The following is a 13,001-nucleotide window of genomic DNA, read 5'->3' on the forward strand; positions in this document are numbered from 1 at the left end:
AGTTTGTGTGTGAGAGTGTGTGTGCTTTTTGTTGTGCTGTCACTCTACAGGAGCTTCTCTGCAGGAGTGACTGCATGCCCGAGAGTCTTCATAAAAGATGCAATATTTGTAGCCAGCTGTGCACTGCAATACCTTCACTCAGAGTTCTTTATTTAGAGAGAATCTCACAGATTTCACGCCGTGAGATCTCTCACTTTTCCTTTGCTCTCTAGTACAAATAAGTGACTACTCAAAAAGTTTAAGTGCTGAAAACATTGTGTCTGTGTTTGTGGCTCAATTTACCGCTGTATTCATTCATTGCCTGTTTGCCTTATGTGTGGATGGCAGCATACAAAAATAACACCAGGACACCAGCTGTGATGAAGGGAACACTGGAAGAGAATATGTCAGAATCTGAGAGTAAGTCATATATGTAAATAAATTCAGTCGATCAATTAATGGTCACCACATCTGAGAGTATTATTATTGCACTGCCAAGAATCTAAATTAACATTTTCATCAGAATAGCTCATAGCATGATGCTGCCGCCGTTGTGCTTCGCCGTATATTTCTCCTGATGAGTTTCTCTTTTCTTCATGTCTCGACAAACAGCTGTCTGATCTGACTGCACTGCTGAGAAGTGCAGTTTCACCATAAAGGGTGCTAAATGTGTTTTCTATAATGCTTTCACACAGCATGTTTGCAGTGAAGTCCACAATCATCATCAGAGGGTGATGACAGCAGCATGTTATGGGTGTTTATAGGCCAGAGTTTGATAGCGTTTGCTTTATAGTGTAAGTAAAGTCTTCACTGCCAGTAGATTTCCATGCACACAGCATGCAGTATTCCCACTTTGTTTTTGTAAGTTGTTTGGACCAGTAAACTCAAAAGCTGAAGGCTATAATCAGAGATTTTTAAACAGGAATGTCAGAATTATCAAAGTGATATTCAGGACAGTGAACTGTTTTTGTCTATCCTGCATCCCATGATTAAGCAGGTTTAATAAGTACTTTTATACCTTTTGAAACATTTATCCTTGGGTGGGGCAGAGGTGCAGTGGTTGGCAATGTGACCTCATAACAAGAATGTTCTGTGGACCAGTCTCTCTGGGGCCTTTCTGCATATGTTTGCACAGGATTTCTCCGGGTGTCCTGGTTTTCTCTGACAGTCTAAAAGACAGAGGAGTGACTAGCAGAAAAGGATTAGCTTCTTTGTAGTGACCAGAGAACATGGAATATATGTGACATTCAGCAGCTTGTAGTGACAACAGAAACAGAAACTTTAGTGGATCAAAGTTTAACTTCTCTCAGCTCTGAGGTGAGGAGCTGTGAGGACTGGGCCCATATGGAAAAGATATATATAAATCTTATAAAGTTTTTATCTGTCTTGTATGAAACTTGTATGAAAAGCATACAAGAGTGAAAACACATATAAGATCCCTTGAAAAATTATATAATGAAACTTGTATGTTTTGTATACTTACTAAAAAAAAATATGAAAGTAATAAGAAAGTGGCCACTTTCATGAGTAAATCATATATGTTTTTACTATTTCTTTTCCATATGGGGGGATTTGAAATTGGCTGTAGGTGTGAGAATGATAAAGCACTAAAAGTACTAATAAACATGTGCACAAACATGTCTCACTGAGACTAGGAAAGTGCTGTTTTTCATTTCCATTGCCTCAGATCTTCACATTTTTGATGAAATTCCAGTTTCCTTCACTGTGTGTCAGCAAAAGGACTCTTGGGCAATGTTCCCTCTAATTTTTCATGTGTCTGAGCAAACACACAAACTCCCTGAGCGGTCCCTTGGACCACTGTGAGCGACATTAGACGTGTGCGCTGTGGTAATGCCAGCACTGAATCCATCCAAGTTACATGTTTATTAGAATAATCAAATTGCAGCATTTACATTTGTGTTAGACTACTTTTAATTAACTGCTTTAGCCCACTTACAATGAAAATTTAAAAAAAATCTTGTTCATGACCCGTGTAGTATGTTAACACTATTGGGAGTAAAAATAACTTGAAGTCCAATTTTGAAAAAACAACTTTTTTTTTCTGTCTTTTTTTTTTTTATAAAGCTCTGACTTGTATTATGAGTATGAGTCTGTGGTCTGGGAGAGAGTCCTGTAACTCTGTGTCTGCAAACTACAGTATATAAAGACCAATGTTGGGCAATTATATAGTACTTCTTCAAAAAAGTAACTGAGTTATGCAAACAACAATGTTTTTTTTGCAGCTGTTTACCTAAAAATGCAGCCAAGGCGTTTTTTTTAAAATAAACATTTCAAACTATTTACAGAACAATCAGCTATTCTGCATCAAATTTGATGCCACACAAATTATTTGTGCCACTCCAAAAAATAATTTCTGTCCACTATGAGATAAAGGAGAACAACACCCTGATACCTGCAGGCCTGACAACAGGAGATGTATCACTCCTGTAACACCTGTAACATTCAGCAGTCGCCTCATTGTTCTGACACACGCAACAAAACTATTGACTATTGACTCTGGTTTTACGTGGCCTATCAACACAATTTAAAAACAGGTATAAAGTCCACACTTCTGCTATTGTGTCCTGTCAATTGTTCTGTCTTGCTCACATCTCCAATAGTTGTACATGGTGTCATTAACGTGGCTTCACTCCACATCAGCCACACTGCTTTGCTAGCTAAAACACTGTTGTCGACACATAAGGACGCTGTCATAGCCTGTCAACGACGTTGATTAGCTGCGTATATACGAATGTGAATCGCATCATTGGCTGGACTATGGGATAAGGTGGCATCGTTCTAATCCCATACGGGAGCAGCCAGTCACTTACTGACTAACACTGCAAAACAGAATTGTTAAAGTTTTAATTTTAATTTCAATTCAGGTTAGATTTTTTTTGTGCGCAACGCAGATTTTCTGTGCGCAGAGACTGTGCCAGCAGTGCGCAATTGCGCGCGCGCAGCTTAGAGGGAACATTGCTCTTGGGTTATTTTGATTGTAAGCTAGAAAAATACGCCTTTTGAAGCAGCTAAGCTGTGATCATATCTGTGGACATGATTTACTGTGGTAATTAGGAAAATAATTAATGAAAACTAATGCTTTGTAGCAGGAGTAACCCTGCTGAGATCAGGCATGCAAAAGCGGTCCAAGTTTGTGAGAAAGGACACTCGGAGGCCTTCCTCGTGCCAACACTGGCTGTGCCAAAGCTTGAGATATGCTGAAAATTCAGCTCAGTGGTATGAAAGTAACTTTATTTAATTTAAAGTGAATTTCACACACACAGCATACTCTGACATGGACACTTAATCCATCTGTTTTCAGGGGCTGATAGTGGCTGGATGGAGTGTTTTTAATCTTTCTGAAATGCTATGCAGATAACTGATGCTTCATGCTGAGCTCTGATGAGGCTCAGTCTGCGCCTGGCTCGACTGAGCCTGAACTACTGCGAGAGGGTTGGATACTAGCTTGACACCACCCGGGGGACAGTTAGGGATGCTGTCACATGGAAATAATAAGCATAGATACGAGTGCCAGGGTAGACGTTCAGCTCACAATTGACCTTGTTGTTCTCCTGTGATGATTTTCAGGGTAGTCAACTTTTTGCCGTTTCATTTGGCTTCATTCATGACTCAGTGGTCTGAAACCAGGTGACCTTTTCAGAGGCAGCACCGTGGCATTAATGGAACATAAGTTTGGAGCTTGTTTCTGCTTTCTGTCCCGATCCAGTCTGTCTTCACATTTTTGCAGTTTTTTAAATTATTTACAATTTTGTCAGCTTGTTTGGCATAAGGTTTCATTTAGCCTCAAAATGTTCTTTTCTTCTATATATCATGCTGGCTGGACATGAAGGAGCATTATAGAAACTTAAAAAATAAAAACAAGTCCTTGAAATCAAAATTTTAGAACAACTAGCCCTATTCAACTAACGTACCTTTATCAGCGGGACTATTTTTGTTTAGTCAATATAAATTTGTTTTGATTTGATGAGATGAAGAAAGGATAGGTGTGCAAACCTAAAACACTTTATTTGACATTTTGCCCCTTTTTTCATAGTTTTATTGATGTTTTTGGAGGTCACTACCCAAAAGAGTTGGCAGTTCAAATTGTTTTGCTTGAACAGTATAAAGTTTCGAACGAGCACATACTACTACTACTACTACTGTCAGCTGCTTCTTTGTCACAAGGGGGCACCACAGCAGGCAGCTCCACACGTTTGATTTGGCATTTTTAGTTTCAGTGACACATCTTCCTTTTCTTTTTCTAGTTCTGATGTTTTTAACAAATGTACAGCCCATTGTGGATGTTTCTTATTTATAGTCACACTGTAAATGTGTTTCTTGCTCTTGATGGCCTTAGCCAGTATCTGAGTGCTAAATGTAGTTTCACATTGAGTGAATTCATGTGCTGAAATTACAATAAAACCCCTGAATCCTTACAAATGTAGAGCACGCAAACACCCGAGACCTTACATGAGAACAAGAGTAATAGAATAAACAACATCACAATGATATATGGGAATATGACAGTAAATACTAAATATTAATCTAGTATTTACCCAGAACACAAGAGACCAAGGAAGACTAACAGAGGGGCAGCCGCGCCACTGTCCCAGAAAGAGCTGAGGAGAGTCCCAGATGAGGGTTCACTCAGCAGCCGCGGAGCAGAAGCCAGGGGGGGGGGTTGCAGTGACACGCCCGTGAGTTCTGCCGGCAGCCAGCTGTGCCTGAGTGACCGAGCCCCAGGCCCAGAGGCTGGGGGCACCCCACCTCCGAAGTGGCCCAAGGACCTGCAGTTCAAAAAAGTGCCCCTCCGACAGCCAAACCCATCTGTTCTCTGATTGGATTGTTTAATTTGTGATTGACATGACATTGACCAATCAGCTTAAAGGAAGAAAAATAGGGTCAAAATTCGTACTTGTAACTTGCAGGTTTTTTTTTGGCTAAGTCCACACAGAAATCTTTTTTATGCACGCACAAATCTTTTTTACACATACAAATCTTTTTTACAAGTACAAAATATTTATGACCACATTTTGAGCCCATATTCGCTTCCCAACCCCCTGAGCCACGGTCGCCCCAAATAATAATAATTAAATAATAATTCTCCATAAATAAAAGAAAGCAATGTTGTTTTTGTGCATAACAAAAAGCTCACAACTGTGCAGTCAAAATGTAAACTAACAGACGCTGAGCATAATAACAAAGACAGATTTCACAGCTGCTATATTCCCAAATTCTACTGCGTGACTGACAGCCTTGAGTTTGAAATCTGCTTCGTAACCACGTCTCTTACAGGTGCCATTTATGGTCCTTATACACACACAATACAGTAATATTACGTTGATGCACTGTACGTATTACTCCGCGAGGCGATTACTCCGTATTACTTCGCGTATTACTCCGCGACTACACTCAGAAAAATAAAGGTGCCAACTGGAACCAAAAGTGGTTCTTTAGACTGATGCCATAGAAGAACCTTTTTTGGTGCCACAAAGAACCTTTCAAACAATCGTTCTTTGAAGAACCATTTCTTTCAGTGGTTCATTGAAGAACCTTTAAAGGTGCCCCAAAGAACCATCAAGAAATGGTTCTTTGGGGCACCTTTAATGGTTTTTCAAAGAACCTTTTTAAAAATGGTTCTTTAAAGAACCATTTTTAAAAAGGTCCTTCAAATGGTTCTTTAAAAGAACCATTTTAAAGAACCTTTTTTGAGTGGTTCTTTAAAAAACCATTTTAAATCTTTCAAAATAAAATGCATCATAAATTGAATTTGAGTAGGGTAAAATAAATACGAGCACAGCATAGACATATATTAATGGTTTATTGTCATTTTGTAGTATACCAAAAGACAAAAAGGCATTTTAGCCCTCAGCACAACATCAATACTAATACATGTCACATATTAGTGTTTTAAACAGTAATAATTAAATATATTTGCTATACTATAAATAAATAGATATAAATACTATAGCTACAGATAACACAACAAATAATACATGTATTGTTTAATTAATAAAACATCAGAAAGTGATAAAACACATTAGAAATAGCAATAGCTTCATAACAGACCAATAAATCAACACATTTTCATCAGCAGGGCCCTGTTTCAGGAAGCCGGTTTAGTGGAAAAACTGAGTAAGTATACCCTGAGTTAACGAAAACTCTGGGTTTTCGGTTTCACAAAGCGAGTTCAGCTGCAGCCTGAGTGAGTCACTATGACGACACACTCCGTGAAGCTAACCTGCCCCCTAGCAGGTTTACTACAACTAACCCTGACTGTCTCCGCCCCTTTGTCGGAAACCTGACAGTAGGAAGTGTCGGACATGGCGTGCCACTTCCTTGAAGAGCCAGTAGATCGTGAAGCCCAAATTCTCCGCAGAGCTCACCGCCGGGAGAGAGTGATCAGAGCGCGTTTGGACATTTTATCATTTCCTGATGATTTTCTGTGCGAACGTTACCGTTTCTCAGCACAATCTATAATTTATTTGGATAACATCCTCAGGCCATATATTACGCATGTGACACATCGCGGACATTCTCTCAGTTCTGTACATATTATTTGTATTGCACTTCGGTTTCTTGCAAACGGGAGCTTTCTGTATAATATTGGTGACGCTGAGCACGTTTCCAAGGCTACCGTCTGTCGGGCAGTCAGGAATGTTACAGTTGCACTGAAACGTCTCCTGTACTCGTCTGTGGTGTTCCCCGGTCACAGACCCACAAGATTTATCAAAGAGGGATGCCACAAAATTGCAGGTATCAGGATGACCAAAACTTAATGTATGATGTGGTGATACTTGGACTACTACTTAAATTGCACATTTATTTTCAGGGTTCCCAGGCGTGATTGGCTGTATAGATGGTACTCACATTCCAATCATTGCTCCTTCAGTAAATGAAGGAGACTATGTGAACAGGAAGTCTTTCCACAGCATTAATGTACAGGTACATAGTTCCCTGTAGCATGTCAAACTAACAAATTATTTCATTATAGTAATGGATGCTAATTTGTGTTCTCTGCACTGTGAAGATCATATGTGATGCTGCCAACATTATCACAAATGTGGAAGCCAAGTGGCCAGGCTCTGTCCATGACTCACAAATATTCCGTGAATGTACACTGAGCACAAAATTTGGACATGGTGAGTTGAGAATACTTTAAAATATATAAAGACCAATTGCTTCAGGGACATTTGAACTGAAGTGTACCCTTCTGTCTTAGGAGAGTTCACTGGCTACTTGCTTGGTGATAGGGGGTATCCATGTTTACCCTATTTGCTTACCCCTTACCCTGACCCTGAACCGGGCCCACAGCAGCGATATAATCTGGCTAATTGCAGGACAAGAGCCAGAATTGAAATGACTATCGGAATGCTTAAGGCCCGGTTCCAGTGCCTGCAAAGACTCAGGGTCACCCCAGAAAGGGCATGTGACATTATTGTGGCATGTGTGATTCTTCACAACATTGCCACAATTAGAGGAGAACACTGTCCTTCTGAACCAAACATCAGCAGTGATCCAAACCATGAACATCCTGACCCTCCCACGGACATACAAGATGGAAGAGCAGTCAGAGACACCATATGTCACAATCATTTCTTTTGACCCATCACCTCAACATGTTGAAAGAAGAATAAACAGATTTTTTGTTCAACTGGCTTTATTGGTCGCCTGTATTTCCTGTACACAAAGTATTAAAAGATGTAAACCTCATAAAGTGTCTCTGTTGCTTCCTCCTCTGTAACAGCTGTCAATGTTTCTTCATTATTTTCCTGTAGTAAAGAAATAAACAACATTGCTGTTCTACTGTAAACTCATATAATCTGTGGAGTATTACTCACAACTGCATGTTGGTCTGGCTCAACAGGAGGCTGCACCAGATGCAGTACACCATCACCATCAACTGATAGAATATGAGGTTTATACAGGTCACTTATAACTTACAAGGGACCAAATGGCAATTAACAAACATACCAAGCACCTTACACTTCATTGTCATTATGCTCTCAAAGACAACCAAGACTGAGGGAAGGCAAAATCAGTAGGAAAATAACTTCACTACAAAATAATTCATTATGGTAAAGAGTTTATCAAATGAATGTGTCGCACTGCAAAGGTGACTGTGAAGAAAGGATGTATGCACATCATGTATTATTTTGAATTTACCCCTTATGTAGGCACTTGTGTCTTGCGGGGTTATTGCCTCAGAGGATGTCCCCGCAGAGATGCCTTCGGCCACAGGGCGCCCACTGTTTTGGCTGAGGGCCAACTGCTCAGCCTCTGTGAGTGGTGGTGGTGGAGGACCCCCACCTGTTTTTCGGGCCTCCACTTTTTTTCTGTTGGCTATAACGGGCCACATTTGAGCATACAGAGTAAGCAAATATGTACTTGTAATGTGCTCAGATAATTTCAATAAGTGCTTACAGACAGAAAATTAATGTAGCCTCTAACTGCAATTGATTTACATGGGACAAACAGACCAAGCACTATGGCTCATAATACAATTACACCTTACCTGTTTGGACTATATTTTTATATTTCATTTTTACTTGCTGCCAGGCACGTTTGGGGCCTGTTGGGTTGCACCTGCGCTCACATCACATCACAAAATAAAATGTATAAAATAACAAATAAAATAACATATGATAAAATAACGTGTTAAATGGGTGGAAATCCCTCGATCAATGTTTAAATTAACACTCACGCATTGACTCTGTCGGCTATGTTTTGCCATGCATGCTTTTGCAGCTGTGGCTGTGTTACTTTTTTCCGCGGAATTTGCATGTTATCGGCATATGCTGCCATCAGAATTTCGGCCTCAAGCGCTGTGAAATACATTGACCGCGCCTTCTTTCCCTCCGTCTCCATGGTGACTCGCTTAATCTGTGCTCCGCTTATCAGGGCTTTATGTATCCTCGTCCGCGCGCTTCACTTGGGGTTAAAGCAACTCCGCGTTGACTGAACTAATTGTTATCAGCCTTTCTGAAACGGAATATTCCGAGTTGGACAGTTCAGGGTTACTCAACCGTGAGTGTCGTTTTTCACTCTGAGTTTTCCAAACCGGCTTCCTGAAACAGGGCCCAGATGTTTGCATGTTCAGTAAAAATATTTCAACAAGTTTATGATTAAAATGATCAATGAACTTTAGCATTACACCATGTAATGTACGTTTCATGTTGTACTCATGGTCCTTTGTTAGTCCAGTTTAGGACAATGTCTCTGACGTATGTTTCATATCAAACATATGTCATATCAAAACAAGCCCACACCTGCAGTTGTTTCAGTTTTTCACTGGTGTTTCCTGTCAGCTGGTCAACCTCTCAGGCGGACATCCATATCAGCCAACCAAACGACAAGCTCCTCCCTTTGTGCTTCAAATCCCTCCCACTCTGAGACAAGGAGCTGAAAGAGAGAGAAAAGAGTCAATTATAAAGAAGAGAGAAAAGTGAAACCCTCCTCAGAAGGTCTGACTCGCATACCTGCAGTTGACCTGTGATGGACTCCAGTTTGGCGTTCACGTCATCCCTCGCTGATGCCAGCAGCCGAGTCTGCAGGGTGCCCTGGAAGAGCTGAGTTAATGTTCGACTCCTCCTGGTCAGGCTCTCCAGCTGGATGAGCCGAGGTCTCCCCTCTCGCCGCTGCCTCTGAACACAGAAACACAAATTGCATCTGAAGCAGGAGGTGCAGATTTTTTGCTATTCTTTTCTAAATCCAGGCTAGATCACGTGGAGGTATTTGGAAAACTTTTTTGGCCAGTGGACGACTGTTGTCTTGCAGAAAGTCAAATCAAACATATGCGATACACAATCAATTCACAAGAACACATTATAAAAAATAAGTCCAGTTCTTGCCTGATTTCAAATGAATTCTGCATCAAAACAGGGTGACAGAAGTAAAACGAGTGCACAAAGCCTCACTTTGTACAAGCCTGCTATTACAGTTCTCCTCTATGCAGACGACTTTCCTGTTTTCAAGGCACAACTTGGATCTGCTGTACGAATCTTATGGATACACACTAAATGAAACAATAGTGTGCATGACTCCAGATTCTGATCCCTCATCCTAATATGGTCCCAACATAGCAACAGCAATAAAGCAGATGCTGAGGCTAAAAAAATACAAAGTCCATAAACCAATGGCTGACGTGGGTTTTATCATAAGGGTGATAAATATACAGATTTCAGTCTGTCTTAGAGATTTGATGTTCATTTACCTGCAGATGCACTATACGTGCCTGCTCTATGGTTTTTCACAACATTTTGCACATCACTATTTAATACAGGAAGTAGGTGAACTAAAACAAGTCATCGTTCTTTGTGAGAGGACCATATTAATGAAACAAACCTCAATGACATCATAGGGATCCCTAAAGATGCTCCTGCTGCTTCTCTTCCTCCTCATCCTAAACTTCCTTCTCCTTGTCCTCGCCTTCCATCCAATTGTAATTCAACCTAATTGTGTTTCTCCCCCTCCTCTTCCTCATTTTGTTGGAGCTGTGAACACAATTAATGTGAATCTGGATTAATTTGTGCAAACAAGAAAAATCTACAGCTTTTTGGTCAGAGGTGCTCTTGTGATTTAAGCCGGGTAGAGTAGATTTATGTGTTGATGCTACCTGCTTCAGCTCTGGCTGCTGGATTACAAACTTTAACCATGTGCTGAACTTTGGCCCAGCGTTGATACCTCTTGTTAGTATAACGACCTCTTCTTAGCTTGTATGTATGATGGTGGATAAATGAAATATACAAAAAAATTAACTATATTACAAAAGAACATCTATCTTGGAAACATCAAATGACCGGAGCATAACTTGTCAACTAGTCCGAAACTAAGTTATGCAGGAACAGTCAAAGACACACCTTCTCATGTCACATTTCTATATAATTAGATTAGACAATAAAGAGTTATCTAATCTAATTATTCATTCAAAACACTTATGCATAGCTGCATTTTATACAGCTCATACAGAATTCAAAGTACAGGTTCATGTGAGTATTTAATGTACGGCTCAGATCTACAGAATTTCAGAGTTTCTAGAGCAGACACAGAGCTCACGTCACAACAGGCTTCAGGCGCCATTTTAGTGACTTTAACAATATATTAAATTTTAATTTCGGTCTAGCTGACATTAGGTTATGTACGCAGCACGCAATTGAACCACATATTTTAGAAGCCAAAGGTTCAAATTAGCTGGGAGCAGCTTCACTTAATTATAACAGTGGTTTTGTTAGGAAAACCGTTGGATACTAAATTGCGCTGACCTCAACGGCTAACGTATCTAGCTAATCGCTACTGTTAGCACAACATTAACAGCAAGCTACAATGACGAGTAACAAAAACAAAACAGTAATAAGGTTTTAATGGAAATGTTTTACCTTTTCTAACAGTCCCAGAATCCACAGCTTCAAAGTCCAGCAGGTACTGAAGACTGTTATCCGTTTCGCTGTCACCGTCCGTGAGTTTTTTTCCCGAAAGGTCAAGGCCCGCCGCTCGCACACTCTGTCTGCGCATGCGCATCCCAACGACTGACCCCCTCCGTCCGCTCCCGGGAGGTTATAGTATGACGTGTTCTGACGTCACTCTCTCTCTCCCTGTCATTTATTTGGCTCAAAACACATATCAACAAATTGCTCAGTGATGAACAACTACTCAGATCATTTACCTAAGCAGTGCGCTTTGTCAAAACGAAGTGTGTGTTCATTACACTGACATTCTGTTCTGCAATTGTTATTTACTTGTATTTTATAATTTGACTTTACATACTGCTGGGTGGTTTGTAAAGTTTACAATAACTAGTATTATCATTATAGTATATTTTCAAAAATATATAATAATCTCAAAAGTAATGCCTTGGAGTAGAAAATAGTAATGCTTTATTAAAATTTAAAACTAAAGTACAGTACTTAGGGGCGATCGTGGCTCAAGAGTTGGGAGTTCGCCTTGTAATCGGAAGGTTGCCGGTTCGAGCCCCGGCTTGGACAGTCTCGGTCGTTGTGTCCTTGGGCAAGACACTTCACCCGTTGCCTACTGGTGGTGGTCAGAGGGCCCGGTGGCGCCAGTGTTTGGCAGCCTCGCCTCTGTCAGTGCGCCCCAGGGTGGCTGTGGCTACAATGTAGCTTGCCATCACCAGTGTGTGAATGGGTGGATGACAGGTTGTGTAAAGCGCTTTGGGGTCCTTAGGGACTAGAAAAGCGCTATACAAATACAGGCCATTTACTTGAATGTGTGTATTGTGTCTACTGTTTGCAAATATTTCTAACTTTTATTTGAATATTCAGTTTCCTACCATCTTCTCTTAAAGGGTAATTGCCAGGTATCCCGCCCTCCCCCTTTGCACACACATGCACACAAAGAAAACACACAGTATAATTCACAGCCTCATTATAGTGAATAAATATTTATGCTATTTACACCATCAAACTTAGATTGCTAAGGATGAAGAACCTTTTGTTCTTTAAAGAACCATTTGTAATAGCTGAAGAACCATCCACAAAATAAAAAGGTTCTTTGACGTATGATGGTTCTTTAAAGAACCATGAAGACATCTGAAGAACCATTTAAGAACCATAATTTTTCTGAGTGTACGGTAGCCGTAGTCTGGAGCCATCAAGCGGTGCAGCTGCAAAGTCGTAATAAAACATTTTTTGACAGATTGCTGAGCACCGTGTACCACATAAAATCAGTTTGCGGTCAGTAAGCACAACCAGAATTCATATATAAGGCGCACTGTCAAATTTTGAGAAAATGAAAGGATTTTAGGCCATGCAGCCCACAGGGGCTGCATATCGTTAGCTCGTTGGCGCAATTAGCTCGCTAACACGTTGACGCCGTCCAGCCCCACGCACGGGGCGATCCGCGGTAACTCGTTAGCGGAGATTTGCCATGTCCATCTTGTCGTTGCCTGCAGGTGAAGCGATGGGGGAGGGGGAGTTGTGTTCAGTGAAGGAGAGGCGAGGCCGAGTAGTTGCGTAGAGACAAAAGTGGACAGAGAAAGAGAGGCAAACTTGCGGCTCCACAAGTAT

General features: G+C 40.7%; 2 protein-coding genes across 3 annotated transcripts in view; one reads left to right on the plus strand and one right to left on the minus strand.

Annotated features, from left to right (window-relative positions):
- cplx2b (complexin 2b) overlaps positions 1–13,001 on the plus strand; it is a 66,474-nt gene that overhangs the window by 4,322 nt on the left and 49,151 nt on the right. The gene's annotated exons all lie outside the window — the stretch shown is intronic.
- Positions 9,067–11,577, minus strand: LOC146717073 (uncharacterized). The gene is made up of 4 exons (XM_085471500.1): positions 11,355–11,577; positions 10,324–10,472; positions 9,459–9,623; positions 9,067–9,381 (listed from the first exon to the last, which is right to left on the minus strand). Exons 2-4 carry the CDS (start codon positions 10,378–10,380, stop codon positions 9,292–9,294), a joined length of 312 nt encoding a protein of 103 aa, XP_085327626.1. The 5' UTR covers positions 10,381–10,472; positions 11,355–11,577; the 3' UTR covers positions 9,067–9,291.

The sequence above is a fragment of the Copadichromis virginalis genome, linkage group LG2 (assembly GCF_057382275.1).
Source record: "Copadichromis virginalis isolate Kocher_CV1m ecotype Utaka linkage group LG2, C_Virginalis_male_GT1.1, whole genome shotgun sequence".
Classification (NCBI taxonomy): domain Eukaryota; kingdom Metazoa; phylum Chordata; class Actinopteri; order Cichliformes; family Cichlidae; genus Copadichromis; species Copadichromis virginalis.

Excerpts from the sequence above, each read along its gene's own strand:
- LOC146717073 (XM_085471500.1), bottom strand. The coding sequence starts at position 10,380 with ATGAGGAGGAAGAGAAGCAGCAGGAGCATCTTTAGGGATCCCTATGAT. Across the intron at positions 9,624-10,323 it reads ATCCCTATGATGTCATTGAG|AGGCAGCGGCGAGAGGGGAG; the intron begins GTTTGTTTCATT and ends TTCTGTGTTCAG. Across the intron at positions 9,382-9,458 it reads CCATCACAGGTCAACTGCAG|CTCCTTGTCTCAGAGTGGGA; the intron begins GTATGCGAGTCA and ends TCTCTCTTTCAG.